The 23,162-nt window shown below is 39.4% G+C and overlaps 1 protein-coding gene across 1 annotated transcript; it reads left to right on the top strand.

The window, feature by feature from the left end:
• Positions 1–387: 387 nt before the first annotated feature.
• Positions 388–1,623, top strand: LOC111601231 (putative gustatory receptor 59d). The gene is made up of 2 exons (XM_023317728.2): positions 388–1,404; positions 1,462–1,623. The coding sequence occupies exons 1-2, from the start codon at positions 388–390 to the stop codon at positions 1,621–1,623; spliced, it is 1,179 nt and encodes a 392-aa protein (XP_023173496.2).
• Positions 1,624–23,162: the final 21,539 nt, after the last annotated feature.

Genomic DNA, 23,162 nt, shown 5'->3' with positions numbered 1-23,162 from the left:
GCAAAAATTTGGCTTTCCTGCAGCAGTCTAATCAAGAGAAACACTGTCTTCTCTTAAAAGTAAAGTAATATCTATGTCATCCAATATAAATATATAATTTACTCGCACTCAACTCAACTCAAGATTCACCCAGCTAAATAAAATTTGTTTATTAATTAAATAAACAATAATTACAATTAGCATAACAAATAGCTATTAATCAATATAATTAATATTTATGCCCTTGGCATTAATGCAACATCTGAAATGATAATCAATCAGTTGCATGCCACGCACTGCTCATTAGTGACTATCGCCGATATCCGCTAATCTCATCGGGTCGCTTCGGCTTTTTCATTAGAGCCACTTGGGCAGGGCATCAGAGTAGTTTGCCTTCAGTTGGTCAGAATGGTTGACTTGGTGAGGATTGTGCTGCGCAGCAACTACTACTATGGCAGGCTGATTGGTGTGATCAACTTTGAGATCGACGTGGAGACAGGTGAACCGCGACTGACGAAGCGAGCGACGATCTATGCGATTGTTATCAATATGTTGACCTTTAGCCTGGTGCCGTTCTTAATTAGCAGTCGGATTTGGCAACTCTTCTTGGTGCGAGCCAATAGCCTGCATCAGTACGTGTTCCTGGTGATGCTCGCGATTCGCGTCTGCTTTACCTTTGTGACTGTCCTGAGCCGCTGGTGGCACCGTCAGCGAGTCGTGCGCTTGATACACAGCTATCGTCGTCTGGTACTGCGGCACCCACAGGTGATGCGACTGTGGCGCCGTGGCGTTATAGCTAAATGGATAACAGGCTCACTGTCGGAAGGCATTCACATGGTCCTGGGCTTCTATGGAGTGCGTGATGTGCTTACGCCCACCATAGCCTTGGCCGTGTTCCTCATCTATCTGCTCATTGGCTGGCTCAATATTATCCTGGCCCAGTACTATTTCAGCTTGCTCACTGTACATGGACACTATTTGCTAATGAATCAGGAGCTGCGAGGAATAGTGGCTGAAACGCATCTGCTCGAGCTGCATCGTCGCAAGCACCTAAACCAGCTGAAGAGCTGCGCTCTGGCCGATCGCCTGGACAGCCTAGCTCTGCTGCAGGCGAGGCTGCAAAACTTGGTGCTGCGCATGACCCAAATCTTTGGCCTGCAGACCCTGTGCATCTATCTGACCTTTAAATTAAATTTGATCTGCGGTGTTTACTATACCTTCTCGGCTGTTAGACACAGCATTGGCATCGATTGGTCCAGCTGCCAAACGGTATTGGTCATAAGCGGCGCCATCGCCTACATCGTTGACTCACACTTAACGTACTCTATAACGAGCTACGTGGAAATGGTTTACAATGAGATGCTGAAAATCATAGCGCAATATCCAACTTTTGCTCTCAATGTGGATAGGCGTCTAATAATTGCTGTGAGTGGCTTATGGTTCCCCTTATCTAAACTTTTGGTGATCTAAATCTGCTTGCAGTTCGAGAACTTTAAAATGCAATTGGCACGCAATCCACAAAAGCTTTCCGTCATGGGTCTGTACAATCTGGAACGTGCTACTGTCTTGGGCATCGTTAGCTCTCTAATATCGCATTCATTGATCCTCATACAATATGATATCAAGTACTACAAAGCTGCCTAAAAAAGGTGTTGATTGATAATGGAATAAAGAATAAACTTTATATATTTATATGTCGTCGCGTTAAAATAATTAAATGAATAGCAAAATCTGTTGTCTTAGTTTGGCAATTCATGATTGCAGTAGCATAAGTCTCTGGCAGGGAGCATGCATAGAGCTGTTGTAGAAATGTTGTCCGAATGAGTTTCTGCCTCTATTGCGCCTTGAGAGAAGAGAGAGATAGAGAGAGATAGAGGCAGAACGCGAGCGAGAGCGGGAGAGAAAGATAGCTGTTGCTGAAAGAAGTCCCTACTCATTTCTAGCATATATCCGCTAGAGAGAAAGAGAGATAACTATAGCTGTTGCTGAACGTAGCTCCGGCTGTTGCTGAGTGAGAGTGAGTTGTCTATTTACCCCATTCATACGTACTCCTTATGTTTGTCAGTGCACGCGGGAAGCTAGTACAAAATTATAAAGGAAAGCCATCAATTTAAGAAAAGTTTAATATATAGCACAAAATATACGTCACTAAATATATATTGCTTTAACAATAATTATATTAAATTAAATATTAAAATTGTATTTTATAAATGTATATTATTATGCTGAAAATATTATGGCAGACCCCATAGATGAAATATGTTCTTGAGCTTCATTAAAAGCTGCGTCCTTGTTATCCTAGCCAACTCTTTGTGTTCTGTCTGCCATTCTATCTGTATAAAATCTGTGAAGCTAAATATTCCAACCATTTCTCTTTCTTTATAAGCGCTCAGCTCGAATTTGTTGCAAATAATCAATAACATTTGATCAACTGTAAGAAATCGATAAGTATCTATATTCAACTTAAGTTATTTGAGCACAGTTATCTGAGCTTGAGTCGCACTGTTTGGCTTCATGTTGTGACCCTTAAGCTTCGCCGCATTCACATCTCATTTTTGAAGCTAGACAGTATTGCTCTGGCACATACACAGGATCAGATATATTCCTTAAACAGGCATATCCGCCTAGACTAAACAAGCTGCCAAGCATCTCTCAGTCAGGCTCATTCAACTAGAGCTCTCTTAGACTACCTTACTAAACATCAGTCGCAGACATGACATGACATGTCGCCCTTGACTATAGCACTCTCAGACATGCTCAGTTAGCAACACACTTCATTCTCAATTGAGTTTTATGTGTCCACCCATCAAACTCTTGGGAACTTGTTTATATAACCACAGCTAGACAAACGACTTAGAAACGTATTAGAGCTCGTCCTGCAGTTTCAGCCCTGTTTCGCAGCCATGTACCAAATGCCAATAACTCAAAAATAAATAACTCATACGCCACGTGGAACTGGAGACTGTGAAACAGAGGCAAAGTCACGACTGCCAAACAAGAATGCGACGCCCAATTGTAAATATTTTTCCATTGAGTTTTATTTGAAAAGTTGCCGAGCTGAGCGAGGGGGTGCGCAGCTAGAAAAGCTGTAAAAACGCCACCACCTAATGAAAAGCAACCCCTGAGCGCAGCAGCTAAGGGCGGGAATGGCTGCCCATACCTGTGCCTGTTACACGCTCGTTACGTTTGATTTATAAAAGTTTACTTTTTTGAACAAGCTTCAGAAGAAATTAATTGCCGTTGTTATGTTTGATAAATTGCGTATACGCCGCATTGTGCGCTGCGCTTCTTTCGAGCTATGCTCGAAACGAACAATAAATAAAATGTAAGCGAAGTACATTTGTGCTTAGCTTTCGACTCTATCTGCATATCAACATTGATTAACGCTTACAGCTGCCAAGGGGTTGTGCAGCTGGATCGTTAAACATTTGCAAAGTAATTTTGCAGTTGAAGAAATATTTTAATGAAAAATTTCCCATTGCTTTCAATTTATTACATTGTTTTTGGTTAGTTATTTGACGCAGCTAAGCATTTCGCCATAAACCATAACGAGAGTGTGGAGTGGAGTATATGTTGCCAAATCCCAAGCTGAACAGCTGCAAAGCTTTTCACCTGCTTAAAGAAATATTGCACTTCGAGTGGGTTTCAACATTTCTCTTAATTTGTTTTGCAATAATGTGCCGCAGCGCCCGAATAGTCAAAGAAAAAGATGTGAAAAATGTAAAAAATAAAAACAAATAATTCTTTTCAGTTTCATTTCTGTGGAGATATTTCACTTTACAGCGCGGACTGTAGCTGTTGTCTTGGTCCTCGTCTTGCCTCGCCTCGGTACGGCGCCAACGGAAATGAAAACTTAACGCTTATTTGAACCTTCAACAGTGCACATAAATCACCAGACTGACGCTACCCTACCTATCTGCCCTAACACTGCCTTAGCTCTCAGCCAAAAGCAGCTTAAATGCCATTTTGTAGCAATTTTTTGTTGTCTTTCGTTCAGCTCTTCGCTCTTGCAAGTCGCGCTGATGTCTTTGCCATTCATAATTCTGTCTCTAAACATTTGTGTTGCTTTCTGTGCTGGGCATTATTTTGGGCATATGTGCGTGAAAATGTTTTGCTTTGTGCCTGTCTTTGTCAAGTTATTTGGCGCTGTGCACTTCCGTTTCCGCTTGGCACCGGATGCGGCAGACGCCTGTGGCGAGCACTCTCACTGATTGCAGTCGCCATATTCAAATATTCACACTTGTAGCTCATTTGCCATTTCAATTATTAACATTACGAGTAACGCCCCCGCCTAGACGCCTGACAGACCACGCTTCAAGTTTCAATAAAACATTTAACCGAAGTGGCTGCCTGCATCAGATAGCTCGACTATAATATACCCTTACCTAGCATATATATATATATATATAAAAGTATATATGTATGTGTATGTTTATGTATAAAGACAACAATCAACCCCCCTTGAAGAAGAACAAATGCTTCCGACTGCATTTAAATGGCTCCGATTCGCCTCGACCCTTCGTCCTGATTGCCCAGCCAAATGAGTTCGTGTCTGGCGCAACATTTTCAAGTAATCTGAAATTTTTGCTCATTTGATTCAATTACACCTTTGGGTGTTGTAATATTGGAGCTATCGTAAAAAAAAGACGGAAACAGCACAAGCCAAGCGCAAAAGATGTTAACAAAATGAATGGTTCGAACAGACGGCGGACGGACAGGCGGAACGACGCGTCGTTTTTATTTTGTGAGGGCTGTGAAATGTTGCAAAATAAATTAAAGACGAAGCAGCTAAATGCAGCTAACAAATGTCTTAAGAATTTCACAGCAACTTTAACAAATAACCTACAGAGCATATATATTTTAGGCCAATGCACTGCGAAAAATAATAAAAGACTTAATTGTTATATAAAACACAATTGTTTCAAGAGCGTTTAGAGGATAGGTCCGACTAGGAAATACGCTGACTGTAGGATTGAGCTAATGGGCTAATCTGTTAATTAATATTTCGAATTTCGAATTTAAATTATTAATTAAAAAATAATAAAAATTATTAATATAAATTAAATTAAAATTTGTAGTCAACAAAAATAAATTGTTATTTAAATTTGTTATTTTTTGTTATATTTTTAATTATTTTATAATTGTTTCATAATTTTATATTTTCAATTATACTTTTCACTCCACAATTTCTTGCAGTGTGCGCAACGAAACTGCTTCAATTTTGTTTCTGATTCCTTTGTTTCCTGTTTGCCAAAACAGAACAAAAATTCACGCTTCTTCTTATTCAACATGGCTGCTAATTTGATGCAACAACATTGCAGAGAGCAGCGCCCACCTCTTCGCCCACACTGTTAGGGCCGCCCAGCACCCCTTCAGGCTGAGAGGGCTGCAGTTTATTTGCAAGTCGCCTTTGGGGTTAGCTTTAATTTCATGCTTACTTTAATGCGAACAAGAGCCAATCCTCGCCAGCCCGCGCCATCGTTGACTTTGTGCTGTTGTTAACGGCTCTGGCGTTGGCGTTGGCTTTGGCGTCAGCTTTGGGGCTCGCTGGCTTTTTGGGGTGGCTGCTGGCCGCAGCCCGCGTGAGGATAACTACTTTTCATGAGCTTAATTTTAAATTGAGGCTGCGACGGCGGCGGCTTCATTTACTTTGTGCCTTCAACTTTGTTGCGCGCAACTTTTATGCGGACTATTTAGCAGAAAGTTGCCCAGCTGCCTGCCTGCCTGCCTGCCTGCATGCCAGGCGAGACGGCGAGCAAAGGAAATTCTATTAGGCAGGCACCAATCAGCGGCCAGGCGTCAAGGCGATGAGATATGCCAACCGGTTGCCAACCCATTGACTTATTAAGCCAAATAATTGCTTATTTGCACAAAGAGCTAGCGAGGCCAATTGCAATTTGCACTCGCCGCACCAAATAAGAAAAATGACCGCACGCCTACTTTGCGGTGGGTGGGCGTGGCTGCTGATAAACCATCCAAACGGGCAGCCTCCCGAACAGCTATTTACACAGCAACGCCTATCGCACAATCAAATGCAGTTTCCCAGCCAGAATTGCAATTAAAAAGTTGCCCCTCCTGACTTTAATTAAAGTTTGCAGCGCATGCGTTTCGCATGGCTATGAAAACTGTAGTGAAAACCGGCAAGCGGCAACTGCCTGCCTGATGACTCTATCAAGGTGCAAACGTTCAGGTATCTACTCATCGAATTTAATGTTTGCATTGCATTTATAATAACTTACTTAACGTGATTTCATTTAGATTGCTAGATTAGTTGCTTGGATAAGTTTTTTTGCGAGTCAGCCTTGTTCACAAAAATAGTAGAGCTGCACGACTTAAAAATTAAATCAAATGAAATTACATTATTCCTTATATATCTTTCTGTTATATTGATTAGCTGAATCGATTGGGCAAGTGTGATGGTTAAGTTTTCTTGTGTCTTTTGCATCTTCCTCTGTAGCAGAGTCTTCATGCCCAGTTTGTTAGCCTAGCAAAGTAAAATTTGCTGTGAGATATTCTTGATTCTTGATTGTTTATTATATCTTGTTTATTTTCTGCAATTTCTGGTAAAATAATTATATTGTTACAGTCGGCCGACACATCACTAACCGACAGATATAAATCGTCTTTAATTTATTTTGCTTAAGCTAACGGATTAATCTTAGCATTTCATACAATTTCTCTATCCCCTAGCAAATTAATTTTAAATTTGCCAGGCTTATCAGGCTTCTTGTACATACAGCAATATTTTTTAATTTATTTATAAGTTTTAACTAGATTTTTAAGTTCTACAGTTTTTGCCGTGCAATGCTACGATCTACCAAAAATATGAAATATATTCCTATAAAAATATAGGAAAGGTAATTCCTATAAGTTTGCAATCTGTAAAATATAACCTAATTATTTACGCTACTTGTACTACTATTTACTATACTACTATTTGTAGATAGCTTTATTTAATTCTTTTATTTTTATTTATTTTTTTTTACTACTTCTATGAACAGCCTATTTTTTAAGCACCTCTCTAAATGCAACAAAAAAAAATTAGCTCTGATCGAAAGTAATAGGAGTTTTCTAATTCCATTCAAGACAAAAGGTGCATGCTTTTTTTTTCTTCGGAAAAAGTAAGTTTTCAGTTGGTTTATATTTTGGCAAGAGCAGCACTACTATTTTTATGAACACAGCTGTTTATCAATACATATACAAGCCATGCATATAGTCTATAAATCTTTAAAATGCTGCCCAAAACAATTTCAATTTCAATAATGTTTGTCTTCTCTACAACACTCATCAGCTTTTCACCAATTCCCCATGGTTCATCACACAACTTTAACCACATTTCTAAGCCACAATTCCTAGGCACCACTTAACACATGTAAACAGCATTATCGACCACAGAAATTCAGCAATTCTTTTGTCATATTTACACATTGGCAGCTATTTGAAAATGGCTAAGGAGCAAAGTAATCTAATTTCACAGCAGGTTAAAACCATAGTCTATCTATGGCTGCGCAATAAAAGTGTAGACTAAAGGATACGAGAAGCCAAAGAAACAAGCTCTATAAAATGCCAGCCCTGGCAGACTTTAGGCTCATGTGCTGCAACCTATACGGAAGGACTGTGAGCTAAGGATTTTATTTCTTTTTCTGCTTTTTTTGGCTCTCTAACTGCTGGCCTGATGCAATTTACGATGCTTTGTTAAACGCTTCAACATAAAACTGCAAGCTCAAAAAGTGCACACACACCGACACACGCGCACACACATTTACAGTTAGGGCCAACGGATATACAACTTAAAGGCACATCCGTTTCAGTCCAACGAGCTGGTCATAAACAAACTCAACGCCGATTTAGCAGCACTATCCAAGGTATTTCCACTTTGTCATAAGCTTTGTTGAGCTGTTTGTGATTGAAGACTTAAATATATAAAATATTTATAAGTAAAGTAAAGGTAAAGAAATTAAATTATTAAATTAAGCAAATTAATGTAAAAATATTATAAATATTCTTATTTTTGTTATATTACATATACAAATTTATTACATACATAAATATAATTACATATACAACTTTTTATGCAAATTGAAACTCAAATGTTCTAAATTCCAAGCCGAATTCAAAAGACAGCTGCTGCACAAATTTAAGCTCTCTAATCTTGAGCAACTCTTTTATAGAAACAGTTAAGCTATATTGCTACATGTCTCTAGAAACCTGGCTCACACAGGAGTTACTGAAAGTCATCCACAAAAGGTATGCTCTAAAACTATTGCAAATTTTGTATTTTTACACAAAATTATTTATTTTTCATTAATATTTTGTAATCTGGATTCCCAGCAGAACTTTTTCCAAACATTGAAATACTTCAAAAAATATTATTTTTACAATCTTGTTTAGCTTCTGCTCCGATGTCGTCTTAGTCTGTTCAATATTTAGCGCCATTCTGTCTTGGAACTCTTTAGTTTTGGGAACAAGAAAAAGTCAGGTCTCTTCATCATTAGTCATACATCATTAGTCTGAGCTAAAATATAGATAAATATATATAAAAAAATAAATAAATAAATATAGATGCAAATCATTAGTCATACAGGTATCTTAGCTAAAATATAGATAAATATATAAAAAATAAAAAATAAATATAGATGCAAATCTGTAGTATATTTTTAAATTAAACGAAATTGAAGCCTTAAGTAAACCATGATTGATTGACCAACTTATATTTCATATATCAAAAGCTGCACTCAGTCAAAGAGCATGCAGAATACGTTGCATGCCACACTACTATTTCTACGGCCATTGTTGCTGCCTCGCACTGACTGACCGTTGCTGGGTAGCTATAAAACTATTTCGCATAGGGGGCGATGCGGCCAACACACCCAGCTCCGAACTATGAACAAAAATAAAATGCTACCTTCTGAAGGGAGCTGGCCAAGCTTGCGGTTTGTCTTTCTATCCTGCAACGCTCTGCGTCCGTCTGCTGTCTTCGCTTGCACCGACACCTGGCTAATGGCTGTGTGTGTGTTTGAGCATGTATGTTTGAGTGCCAGCTTGTTGTTGTGGTGTTGCACATGTTACGGGCGTGTTGCATACTTTTGGGAATTTCTTGTTTCTTTTTTCATGTTGCTCTGCTCGCAACGAACAAATTTCTGTGGTTCGTCTGAATTTCTCTTGTTTTTCGCAGCAGAATTTTATAAATTTTTTTTCTAGTGTATAAGCTCCTGCCATACATCATAACGTTTCTGATATTCAATGCTGTAAAAAGTGTTGCATAGTTTGCAGCTGCCGGACCGGCCAACGCCTTAAATCACTTAAAGTCCTAATGGAAGCCCCCACTGCACCTTGGCCTCGGCTGGCACTAAGTTTTCTAATTAAAATAACAATAAAGCCTGGCCCAGGCTTTGTTGGCATTGTCTTCGCCGCTCGCTTAGCACTTACTAAACCGCGAGTCTGTCGCACGTCCTGCTGCCCTTTAGTTGCGTGCTCCAAACACCCACACAATGGCATATAATGGCCTCGTTATGTGGCATCAACTTCTTGCCTCATTAAAAAGGTGAACTGTCGCCCATTTAAACGGGGGCGTGGTCGTCGTTGTGGTTGCGGTCAGCTCGCATCAGGGTCGTCAGTTAAATTTTGTTTTCCAAGCGGTTGGAGCAACTATTTGATACCCGACTCTAAATTATGAAGATTTAATTAAAGTCGAAGTGAGATATGGATACGCATACTCCTCTCTTCCTCTCTTTCCTTCCCCTCTACCCCTCTACTCCTCTACTCCTCTACTCCTCTACTCCTCTACTCCTCTACTCCTCTACTCCTCTACTCCTCTACTCTACTCCTCTACTCCTCTACTCCTCTACTCCTCTACTCCTCTACTCCTCTACTCCTCTACTCCTCTACTCCTCTACTCCTCTACTCCTCTACTCCTCTACTCCTCTACTCCTCTACTCCTCTACTCCTCTACTCCTCTACTCCTCTACTCCTCTACTCCTCTACTCCTCTACTCCTCTACTCCTCTACTCCTCTACTCCTCTACTCCTCTACTCCTCTACTACTCTACTCCTCTACTCCTCTACTCCTCTACTCCTCTACTCCTCTACTCCTCTACTCCTCTACTCCTCCACTCCTCCACTCCTACTCTCCTCTACTCCTCTCATCCCACCCTCCTCCACTCCTCCACTCCTATCTGCAATACTTAGGCTATAAATGCTCTGTCATATGACACGTTTGTCATGTTCTGCGATTTCCAATCAGTGTCAGCTAACATGTTTGACATTTGGCCTGTTGCTCAGGTCTTGTCAGACAACGAAAACTACAAATTTTCCAAGTGTTTGCACTAAAAAGCAATTAAAATTTTACACGAACATTTTGCCCAAGACAATTATGCGAGTCCCCTGCCAAGGTCCAGATAATAAAACAACGGCTACCCCAGCGCCAGCCACAGCTACAGACCCAGCCCAGACGAGAGTTGGCCACACACTGCAGCGAGGACCGCCTGCTGAACACGTATCTGGAAGGCATAACACCCCACAATTGCCACACATTTACAAGGCACACACAGAGAGAGAGAGAGAGACCAGCCAGGTGGCAGGGCACAAATTTTAAGGCCACAGACCACTAAAAAAAGCGTCCAAAGAAACGCGCCCGCTGCAAATTGAATTGTAACCAAAGTCGTGCCCACAAAAAAAAAAAAAGAAGCGGGCAAAAAACGAGGGCTTTATGTTATTGCTAAGCAAAGTCTGGCCGGGCCGGGCTGGGCCGGGCTGGGCCTGGTTCAGTTGGTCTGCGAGCCCATTAGTTGAGGCCAAGTTATGACTCTATTAAAAAAGCTACGCCTCGCTGCACTTGGCAACTTTTTGGCTTCGCCAATGCGAATTGCGAATTGCGAATGGGAATGTCGCTTGCAACGTGTTGCCAAAAGGGGCAAATCCACGGCCTACAAGTTGTCGTAATTCTAATAAACATTGGCACTATTAAATGTCTTCCCTGCGGCCGTGGCGTAGACTCTTGGCTACTGCTCCGATCAGTGCCACAGATAAATGCTTAATCTATTGCTGCTCAGCGCCCGCAGGCAAATTGTCATCTTCAGCAGCGCTAGAGAATGTGTAAATGTTTTAATTTCAATTTATTGCACAAAGCTCGAGGCGCCATTGAACATAAAACGTAAGAATTATGCCAGTTAGATGGCTTATACATGAAGTTCTGTCTATGACTTTGGCCCTTTCATCACAGCCAGACCACAGAGCAGCCTTTTCATGTTATTTATGGTTACAGCTGTTAATCTATTGTCATTCTGATAGTTTCACTTTCTTATCGCGCCATTATATCGACCCAGCCACAGTTTGCCAACAGTTTCAACTGCGGAGCAACTTTGCTGTCCCCACTCGAAAATCAGAGACAACTCATTAAAATACAAAGTCATTTTCCACACCATATCACTATGCAGGGCACATATATCAAAAATGTATGTGCGAACCGCCAAAAGTTTAAACAGAGCGGAGCAAATTAAATACATTTTTGATTACGATCATAGCCGCAGAGAGGGGCTGGAGCGGAGCGGAACGGAGCTGCGTAACCCTAGTCAAAAAGCAAGTCAAGCTGAAAAAGAGCTTCTCGACAACACTTGACACGTAAATGTTTTGTTTTCTTTTCCTTTTCCTTTTCTGGCTGTTGCTGTTTGTATCTGGCTCTTGACATGTTTTTACAGCCGCATAGGCATAGGCATATGCAAAATATGAGTTGGCCTTATGCTCAGCTCCGTCTCAAGTTCTGGGCACATGTGCCCAAATATTTGCATTTCATAACTTTAGCCCAACCAATTCGCATCCCAACCGACATCATTTGATGCACGGCATTCACTACTATATCGTCTGCTTTCTCCTCGGCTAGTCCTGCTCCCGTCTTTAGATTTATTGGCGCCGACACTTGCCCAACGAGGGTGGGTCCGAAATGTCATTTATGGTCACATTTTTTGACATTCATTGGCCTTTTTTAGTCTGCTACTCAAAAGTTAAATAGAAATGAGCGCATGAAGCGTGAAATTAAATTTGATAAATTCTATTTACGTAAAACGATGGAAGATTTGTGTGCAATTTTTTTTTATTTCTCATATTTTCTTTGTTCAGCTGAAGCTGAAGCATTTTTGCTATGCTTGTGCCTAGGTCAAATTTTGAAGTGTATCGAATGACTTTTTACGCTTCGTTCACACGGGGGGTTACAAGGACTGGCGCTTGAAATGGGTTCAAAGTGGTTCAAAGTGGGCAAGCGACTCCCATGCTTGGGTCGCTTTTAAATGCCAAAATGCTGTATATGATTTGGGGAATATATCATTTATGCATTTTATCTAACATCTTTTGAATCAAAATAGTTTTTTTTTTGCCCTAATTGCAGTAAATCACTTTTATATGCTGGCAAATCAGGGGCAGTTTAGTTGCTCTTTAAGGTATTTGAGTATATAAGTCTTTGAGAAGAATAGAAAAATAATATTATTAGGCAAAGTTAGCTAGAAACAGTTGAAGTTCCTAAAGTCATATTTCAGCTTGAAGAATGTTCTTAAAAAATAAAATAAATTTTTTTTAAAGTGATACAACTTTGATTTGATAAAACTGCTTTTTTTAACTCATTTAATAGTTTATAGCTGCTTTTAATTACATTTGATTAGACATTTTTGTGTAGAGATTTACAACAGAAAAGCTTAAAAAAAATGTAATTAATTTATTCTAAAATATATTTATTTTTCTATGATATAATACTTGGTTATATGAACATACATCTCTAACTATATAGATCTATAACATCATAGATAGATACTTATATAAAGATACACTTAGTTAGACTAATACAGATATAAAACTACATACTGCAATATTCCATCTTAAATTTGTTTAATCTGTTACAATTCCAACGCTCAAGCGCCCAAATAACTCTTCCAACTAAACGCTCTATGCTGAGCCACTTTCGCCCAGCCACAAATCAGTTTAGACTCAAAATCAAAACAAATCTTCGCTATTTATTAAATTTTTCCTTGACTACATAACAATTGGCAGCATCTATGTAATTCCATTCCCATTGATGGCTCAATTGCAACGCGATATTCGCTGTGAAACGATAAACAAGTTGGTGCTGCGCAACATTTTACATATAACACTTAATCCCCTTGGGTCATTAAAGAGCAGTTCAACTTTATAATCCGCACAGGAACAACAAATGGCAGCGACCAATAACATCAACAGTGACAACACCTCGAACACAAAATCAACGTCAAACTATGCGCTAAGCGTTGCTCAACTGAAAGTCCCATTGAGCTGTCCGCCAAATACACAAGAGCCACCCCCCGGCCACACCCACCCACGCATTCGGCTGTGTCCAGTATGCAAAATAATAATAGCAACAACAACGGCTGCCTTTTGCTATTGTTGCCAAACTCCACTCTTGACAGAACAACAACAATAACAGCAGCTGGCGCACAATTTGCCAGCGCAGTGCGACAAGCAATCGACGAGCAACGCATAACCAGCTCCAGTTGCCCCACACGCCGCACTTGCCGCACACATAGTGCACACCTATAAAGTTGCCCCTTGGGGTCAGCTCGCAGAAGCGCTACATTTTGCGCTTTATGCACATTGTTTATGAATTTTCGCGCACAAAAGTTGGCCCAAACGATGTTGCCGCCTTGATGGTGGTGCTGGTGCTGGTGGTGCTGCTGCTATTGCTGTTGAATGGTTTTACGATTATTAACCCATAAAGTATTCATTGAAGTGAGCTGAGTGCTGCTGGCAAAGGCATAGCCTGGGCGCACTCTGGACTCGGCCACGCAAAAGTGCAATAACAAACAGCCACAGCAACAGCAACAACAACCGCAACAACAACAACATTCTTAACAACAACAATCTGCTACAAAGGCGCCACAAGTTGCAGTCAATCTTTTCGTTTCCGTTCATCCTTTTTGCATTTTGGCCTCGCTGTGAGTCACTTTTTGGCCTCTTCTGTTGAGTGCCTTTCATTGGTTTCGCTCTTATGCCAGGCCCTTTTATCTGCTGCTGCTGCTGCTGCTGTGGTTGCTGCCCCTGCTGTTGTTTCGCTTTTGCATTTTGTAGCCACCCACACCCACACCCACTCCTACAGCTCTCATTTATTCAGCTACAAGAGTGAATATTAAAAGTGTTTTCAATTTCTGTACCTTTTTGACAGACCTTTTCTTTTTTGCCTTATGCTGATTCTTGAGGTTCGCTTCTGTTGCGGTCAGCCTCCGCCCGCAGCTTCATCAGCCGCTGCTGATTATGATTGTGAGCGTGGTTCAAGTGGCGGGCGTGCGCTCACTACGACAGTGTTGGGAACTGCGGTTGAGCACTGGCAACAGTGTTGCAAAGTCAATAACGAAGGAATTAACTCTGCTCTGCTTTGCTATTAATAGCATTTGGCATACATTTAAAGTCAACTTAATTATTTAAAGCTTAATATGCTGCTTAGCCCAAGCTCAGCGTTCCCTGGTCAGTTCCAAATCTCGAAGCGAATCTTTTGCTATAAAATCCACTCAAATTAAAATATACCAAAATGAGTTTTAAATATTTACAACGCGACCTCAAAGTGCCCTCGCACTACACACACACACACACACGCGCACACACACATATTTAGCATATATTCACAGCACTCGCATAAATTGTTGCTTTATTGCAAAAGGTTTAACAAATATTTTCATATGCAGCCTTTGCTTGGGGCACACAGCCAACACCCTACACACGCACGCACACATACACATCACACACACACACACACGGAAAGTGCGAAACCCTTTGAGACGCGCTAGACATACGCAAAAAAGCAAGTTAGAATGTTGCCAATAAGCAGACCCAACTACGCCATACTCTATTTGAGGCATTTCTGTTATTAAAAGAATTTCTGAGAAATATATATCTATATATATATATCTATCTACGATCCATCTAACTTTATCTAAATTTCTTCTATCTATCTGCCTGTCTTCTATCTATCAATCAGTAATCGATCTATCTTCTACGTATCTATCTATATTCAATCTATCTTCTATATATCTATCTTCTAGTTATCTACCTTATATCTATCTATATTCTGACTATCTTCTATCTCTCTAACTAAGCTAATCTTATCTAATCTAATCGAATCTGTCTTGCCCTGTTCGTTCATCCAACCAACTCTCTATACACACGTATGAACCTATGAAAACTGAATACTTCAGATACCACACTTAGATAAAGATTCTTTAAATCGATAAATTTATTGATCCAAACTTATTTAAACATATCTTATAAGTTTTAAGAACTATAAGTCATATAGCTTGCCTAAAAATACACACAGATAAGTAGCAATTCACTGAAGGTTACATTGGTCTATTGGTCTACTAAACAGTGTATACCCTGTAACAGCAAGGTATCGCCTAGTCGGTACTGCCGACTGGTTCAGTCTCATTTGTTGCAATTAAAAGTATTCAACCAGCTTTCAAGCATTAACTCTGCACACTCAAGCCAATACGCTCGTCTAGAAACTACGCACAGTGTATAAAAGGAAACCCGAGCGAGAAAAGATAAAGAAGCGCCAAACAAAAATGTATGAAATTATTTTACGACAAGTGTTTGCATGTGACGGCAGAGGCAGTGCTGGATAGTGGCGAGCATATAGAAGGGGTCTGCTGTCTGCCCCATGATATATGCATAGAGGTAAGCAAGTACTTATATATATACAATATATATATATATATATATATATGTATGTGTGTATATATGTGGCCGGAAGAAGTTGAGTTCACATCCCGCTTGAATTAAAATGAGTTTAAGTGGTTTTGCTTCTGGCCAAAGTTTCCATAGTTAAGGCAGGCTGCACAATGGTTAATTGTGCTGTTAGCCCTGGCTGCTTAAATACATATTAAGCATAAATATATGTAAATGTCTGCAAAGTTACATCGCCATTTTTAATTAAAGCCCCATTTGCAACGGAATGGCAAACGCATGTGGCAAACTTTAATAAAAAATAATTAAAAATTACATTAATGAGACGAAAACTTAAAAGTTGTTAAAAAAAAGCAGGCAAACAATTGCCTCGACTATGATATGGAAAGACTTTAAATTGTGATGAAAGAAAACTTCGACGGGCACTTGAAACTTGATATAAACAGCCTGATGCGGGTAAAGCCAAAAGTAATAGTTTAAGCAGATAATCGTTGGTTGTAAGAGTGAAATAAAGAATTAAACTATGAAATAGTTAATTATGATAAGTGATGAAAATTGTTTTAGACGTCAAAAATAGATAAACTATGAAATAGTTAATTATGATAAGTAATGAAAATTGTTTAAGGCGTCAAAAATAGATAAGTTTTGAGAGTAATCAACGTGCTCCTATCAAAATTTAAAAGTTCTTCAGATTAGTGAAACAATAGTAATCCATCTGCCCTGAATTTGTTTTTATAATATTTAGACAAGCTGCGCATAGCATCAAAGCAGACAAATTTTTGAGATTTCCGTAAAAACATCTTAAAAGTATAAATTAGAATATTAACATCAGCTGGATGGGAGAGTGAACTTACAATGATTAAAGAATCGAGTAGACTTACTAGTAATACGTTAGCTTCTTCTGATGCCAACGGCTATAACAAGTTTCATACAAATCTTAGACCTACATGAAATAATTAACAATCCAAGCCCATATTCCATGCAATAAAAGAAAATATTTCGCATTCTATTTGGTGCTTTAGCCTCAACAACAATAAATCAAAAATAAGTTCTTAAAACATAACAAAAAACCTTTTATGCAAATATCTTCTCTCAGAAGTAATTTTGTGCATTTTATATTTAATAAATTTTGGTTTTTGCTTATCGAGCGTTTTCATTTAGACAAGATTTGGATGGCTTTGGGAACATGAAATCAAATTACTCAACGGCAAAGTCAAGCAAACAACCAACAAAAACCTTTTAACATCAATTAGTGCAATTTCTTGGGCAAAAGCTGAGGCGAGGCTGATTGCAACACCTACTCTGGCCAGATATAAACGTAACGTCAAATTGCTCGGCTTGAATGGTAAGGAAAATATGCCAAGCAAAAACAAACTTAATTGTCTGCACAGTTTTATTTACTTGGACGAGTCGCATCCTTGGCATGTCCTTGCCGCTGCAGCCTGCAGTCTGCTGGTAATTACGGGCAGTCACTGCCTACCCGGCACTGCACTGCACTGCACTCCAGTTCCACTTGCTCCAAGTCTGGACAAACAATAGGCCTGGCCTCGGCCGGGGCTGACAACATGCACGGATCGTTGCCCGAACAGGGATAAGTTGGACCTTGTTCTTGTTTAGTGTCGTACACAATAAAACTGTTCGAGTCGGAAGGTGCTCTGTGGCATGCACTGTGGCATGCTTGGCCAGGCAGCGTGTACAACTCTGTGGCATGTTGTAGGTGTTGTTATCATATTTGCATGTTCCCACTGCCTCTCTCTGTCTCTCTCTCTCGCTTCTGCCAATAACTCAATCAGTGGCGCATTGCAGCTGCAACGTAGAGCATCATTCATCATGTCCAGACCGTAGTCCGGCAGCCGGCAGACAGCGCACAAAATATGAATCGCACTTGCCCCAAGTCAGTTCGGGAATCATCGCGATTATGTCACAGCAGCAGCAGCAGCAGCGCAGCTTACAATTTATAATTGTCAAACGGAAACTTGCCAGACAAATGGATAGATAGTATGAGCAGGCGTATAACAGTAGTCTATATACCCTTACATATAGTATGGATGCTTCAGGAATGCATCTGCTTCCTGCTTGCTGCACACAAATTGAACTACCAGCTGGCTCATATTGATTTATGGACATGGGAAATTGACTTGTGATATATCGAGTCGAGACCTTGAATTCGAAAATACACTGAGGGAAATATTTAGAGAAGAAAAACTTACTTCAAATTAACTGCATCTGCTGCAATGCATCTGAAAGACTGGTTTTATTTTAGAGTTTTTTAGAGTTTTTGAAATAAAATACACTGAGAGAAATATATAAGTTGAAAATATAATTTTATATATTTGCTAAAATTTCATTATCTTAAAGTTGCTTCTAAGAACACTACTTTTCAATCATTTTAAATTATATACACTGAGAGAAATACATAAAAAATATTATATATATATTTTTACTATATACACTGAGAGAACTATATAAGGAAATATATGTAAATATACATAGCTAATAAAATAACTTCAATATATGCCCTATATGTCAGCGCTTATAAAAAAATTTTATACACTTAGAGAAATATATAAGAGAATAAAAAATATATTGAAATATAATTGGTAAATTTACTACAATATGTATATAAAGTAGAGTAATACACATAAAGAAATATTTAAGAGATAAGAATCCAAAAACATGAAAATATATATATTTAAATTAATAATAATATTTGCTCCTGAAACACATTATTTATTTATTCTATATAAACTCATATTCAAAAAATGTATATTTTTAAAAGCTCATTACAATTTCTCTGTGTGTATTTGCATTCAGCATTGCATTGAAATTGAAAGCGAATGCAAGCAGCTCATTTAAAATTCCATTTCGAAGGTGGCATAAATGAAGTGCATTCATAATCGCAATAATGCTATTAACTATCTGTCCTTTGTCCTATGACCTCTGGCCAGGCCCGAGCAGAGCGAGTCCTTAGCGCATAAGTGAATGCGGGTCGGACAATGGGAAAAGGAATTAGTGCTTGAAGGCTTAGTCATGGCTTTGACATTTTAATTTGTGGCACGGATTTGCCAGCCTTTGGCAGTGGGTTACGGGTTAGTTAAAACAATTGCGGGCTTTGAGAATAGAGTTTAGTATTTAAAGAAGTGCATGAAGTTTTTGTATATACATAAAACTTAAAGTTTTAAAGAAGTTTCCTTTAACTTGTTATAAATCATGATAACTATCTAATATGAATAATGGAAATACTTACCCTTCAATAGAACTTTAGCCAACAGCAACTTAAGGCTGATTGTGACGTGAGCAATGACGCGTTAAATGTGCACAGAAACAATGTAGGAGGAGATTTATCTTCAATGTCTTACAAATACACACAAAAGTCAATTTTTGATTGCTTGAGACACACACACCGACACAGTCAAGGACACGGACACGTAACATGGACAGATCAGCAAAGTATTCAAGAACTCAAAGGACTTGACAACTTTGTCAAGTGAGAGAACAAAAGGACTTTGCCGCCTGTCGCCGAATGCAGCTCATTCGTCTTCGTCACGAAACTGGGGCCAAGTTTGCATTTAAATTGGTAATTAACGCAAATGAAAACGAAAGTCACGAAAAAAACAAAATAAAAACCGAAAACAGAAATGTGCACAAGCCGAGTGAGGGAGAGAGAGGGAGGAAAGAGTGCGGAAACAACTTATTACGCAAAACGGAAACAATCAACTACACAAAAGATAACAAACGTGCTGGGCATGAAGGATGCAAGTAAAAGCAAAAGATAAAGCACCGAGCAGAGCTAAGCTGAACAAGCCGAGACACCACACATCGGGAAGAGAAAGTACCGTTACTGCCTGGCAACGAAGAGAGAAGAAAGCGAGGCAAAGCGAGCGACCACGTAGATGGCAAATGTCAGAAAAATGTCACCCAGCATAATGGCAATAAAATTTATACTATTCCTTTTGTTATTGGTTCCGCTGCTGCTGCTCCTGCTCCTAGTGACGTTGCTGCTGCTGTTAGTATTGGCGTCGCTGTTGCTTCTGTTTCCGCTACTGCTGCCTCTGCCACTGCTTGGCACCGTTATCATTTCATTAAATCGAAAGAGCGAATAATGAACAAAAGACAAAGCGCCAAAATTCGTTGGGTTGAGCTCTTTGCGACCATCATCAGTGAGTGCGCTGCCAATTGAATGTAAATCAAAAGTGGCTCCATACCAAATGAATATGAATGAATGCGACAAAGAGAAAGAGACAGATGCTCCTTTTAGATTGAGAGTGAGAGTGAGCGATAGAAAGCGCTGAACCAGCTGCAATCAGACTTCTGTTGAGCAGGTTCCAATGAAAGTTTTGGGGCGTCGTAGATACCAAAAAAAAAAATGAGAGATGATAATGAAGCAATCACAAAATGACATGCAATTTAGCTGATGTCAATTTAACGGGTCGAATAGGAAATGGAATATTTTGAGTGAAGTAATTATAGTTGAGTTTAAAGTTGAGTTTATTCAATGTGTTATGGACTTCTTAGAATTCAGAGCGGGTTTAATCTTGGAACTAGTTCTTCAGCTTGTCACAAAGTTAAGTCCAAAATTGTCAAAACAATTACCATATCATACTAGTTCAACTGTCTATTCTACTCAAGTTCCTAAATGAACTGTAAAATGTTCAGAACTATTTAGTCCCTAATAACACATAAGTGAACATAAATTGTAAATTGATACTTTAGCTGTCCGAAGTAAACCTCAAAGTAGTCAATATCAATTACGGGCCAAAACAACTTTCAGTTTTCAGGGGCCATTCGCTGTCAATCAATCAATCAAATTGCGGTGCATTACACTGCACTACATAAACAACAAATGGGGCCATTCGGCTACATAAATAACTCACTTGCAAAGCTAATTACACTTAATACAATTTTATTGGCCCAACTGCTGCCCGATATTGATATTGATCTCTATGGGTTGCTCTCGTTGTTGTTGTTGTTGTTGACATGCAACATTTACAATGGCAACAAAGTGCAGCGACATTTGCCACCGGCGCAACAAAATTGATAGAAAAGTTCACAATTAGCGCCGCTGCCAGAGGAAACCAAAGCAAAGCCAAAGCAAAACAGTCCCAGACAGACTTTGCGGCACCCACGCAGACAGCACACAGTGACAGTGGTACAATTGCGTTTTTTTGCTTGACAAAATTAAAGCTTGTGAACGATTATTGATTTTCCAAATGTATAAGTCTTATATATAGTTCTTCAAATTCAAATGAGGCTCAGGAAATAATATATTTTTATATGAATGTATATAATAAAATAGAGCTGAGCTGAGCTAATCGACTCTTGTCAGGCCGTCTATTCGTTTGTCTGCCTATTCATTCTTTCATCTATTTAACCGTTTGCTCTTTCGTCCGACCGTTCATTCTTCCGTCCTTCCTTACATTCCTCTTGCCGCTTATCCTTCCGTCTGTACAGCCTCATCTCCGTTCTTCCATCCATCCTTCCTTTCTTCCTTTCGTTCGTCTTACCGTTCATTCCTTCGTCCATCCTTGCTTCCTTGCTTATGTCCGTCTGTCTGCCCGTCCATGCATTTATCTATCCTTTCACCTATGCCTTCGTCTGTCTGTTTGAATGCAACAGTTTTGACAATTAAAAAAGCACTCGAACTTTGGCCTATAATCATTTGTTTTCTTATGATAGCTCATTCGTATGTGAATGATATGTATGAGTGAAAATGTTTAACCTGTTTTCACTTGAAAGTGCCCACTGTGCGTTTAAGAAGCAGCCAAAGACCTGTCACCAAGTCCAAACTGCCAACGGCGCACAGCAAGCGACGCATTTTAAATGTTGCAGGCGTTTTAGTGTTGGAAAATACAGGAATGAAAGAGAGAGAAAACACAAAACTGTTTTGCAGTTGACGAGTCGCTTAACCAGGGCTGCGAAAGCACATTAAGTATAGTAGATAAAGTTGATGTTAGGTTTGATTTTGATTAGACATTAGCCAGGCTGTAGTCCAAAAGTACCATAAATCTATCAATATATCTCTTACACTTTGTACTCAATGAATTCTAAGACAAAACTACGTCCAGCCCGAAGCCCTAGACCTCAACATGTGGAGCTGTTCGCAATGTCCTCCATTTGATTTGTGGCCAACTGTGACGCCTGAGTGACAGACAAGTAAAGGTAGGTTGGGATATATATATATAAGCTTGCTTGCCATTCAGCAACATTTAGTGGTTTTGTCGCGACTCAGCAGTTGCCCACACTTCGAGCTGTAATTAATTATTTGATAAAAGTACAAGCATTAAGTCAATTAAAACTAAATTTATGCCAAACGTTATCTGATGCTGACAAAAGGCGTGATTTACAAGGCATTGAAGGCTTCTCACTGCCAGCCTCAGCTCCATTGCAGTGGGCAGTTGCCAGGTAGCTGGCTATAAATACTCCACAACTTGAGTGGGCAGCAACTGATTTAGCCACAACGGAGCACAAAACTGTAGAATCCAGTGCTCAGTCCGATATCTCTGCTCGCCTCTTTGCTCTGGCGCCTAATCTAATCAACGTTAAAGCTTCGTTGGCAAATTTGGAAATTTAAACTGCAGCAGCAATTAAGAGAGTTCGCCACACAGCTCTTCAAGTGCAGGCCAGCAGCAGTGGTTGCGTGCTTGGGTGGTTGGGTGGTGCAGGAATGGACAGTTGCTGCGTTTCGACTCTGTTTCAAGTGCAACTTTTCTAAATGTTTCTGCAAATTTGTTAACTGTAATTTTGTGGTGCAAGAAACAAACACACACACACACACACACACACAAACACACACACACACACACAAACACACACACACACACACACACACACACACACACACACACACACACACACACACACACACACACACACACACACACACACACACACACACACACACACACACACACACACACACACACACACACACACACACACACACACACACACACACACACACACACACACACACACACACACACACACACACACACATACACACACACACACACACACACACACACACACACACACACACACACACACACACACACACACACACACACACACACACAGACACACACACACACACACACACACACACACACACACACACACACACACACACACACACACACACACACACACACACACACACACATACACACACAGACGCACACACACCAACACACACACAGACAGACAAGCTACATTTTGTGCTTTCTCAATAGCATCCGTTCATATACACTGTGAGAAAAAACTTATAACTATAATTTGGCTCAGCTTCTCTAAATATTTATATTTATAAATATTTTAATTATTAAAAAATATAAATATAAATATTTAAATAAATTAATGATAAATATAAATATTTAAATAAATCTATTATAATAAATTACATAATATGACCTAATATAAAAAAATAATAATAAACAAAATGTAATATAATAATTGTTATTAGATTTAATAAATCAAATCCTTGCTTTAAGT

This window comes from Drosophila hydei, unplaced genomic scaffold (genome assembly GCF_003285905.1).
Source record: "Drosophila hydei strain 15085-1641.00,03,60 unplaced genomic scaffold, DhydRS2 tig00000060-arrow-pilon, whole genome shotgun sequence".
Classification (NCBI taxonomy): Eukaryota; Metazoa; Arthropoda; class Insecta; order Diptera; family Drosophilidae; genus Drosophila; species Drosophila hydei.
Note: the sequence above shows the minus strand (reverse complement) of the source record. Positions and strands in the feature narration are given on the sequence as shown.

Excerpts from the sequence above, each read along its gene's own strand:
- LOC111601231 (XM_023317728.2), top strand. The coding sequence starts at position 388 with ATGGTTGACTTGGTGAGGATTGTGCTGCGCAGCAACTACTACTATGGC. Across the intron at positions 1,405-1,461 it reads ATAGGCGTCTAATAATTGCT|TTCGAGAACTTTAAAATGCA; the intron begins GTGAGTGGCTTA and ends ATCTGCTTGCAG.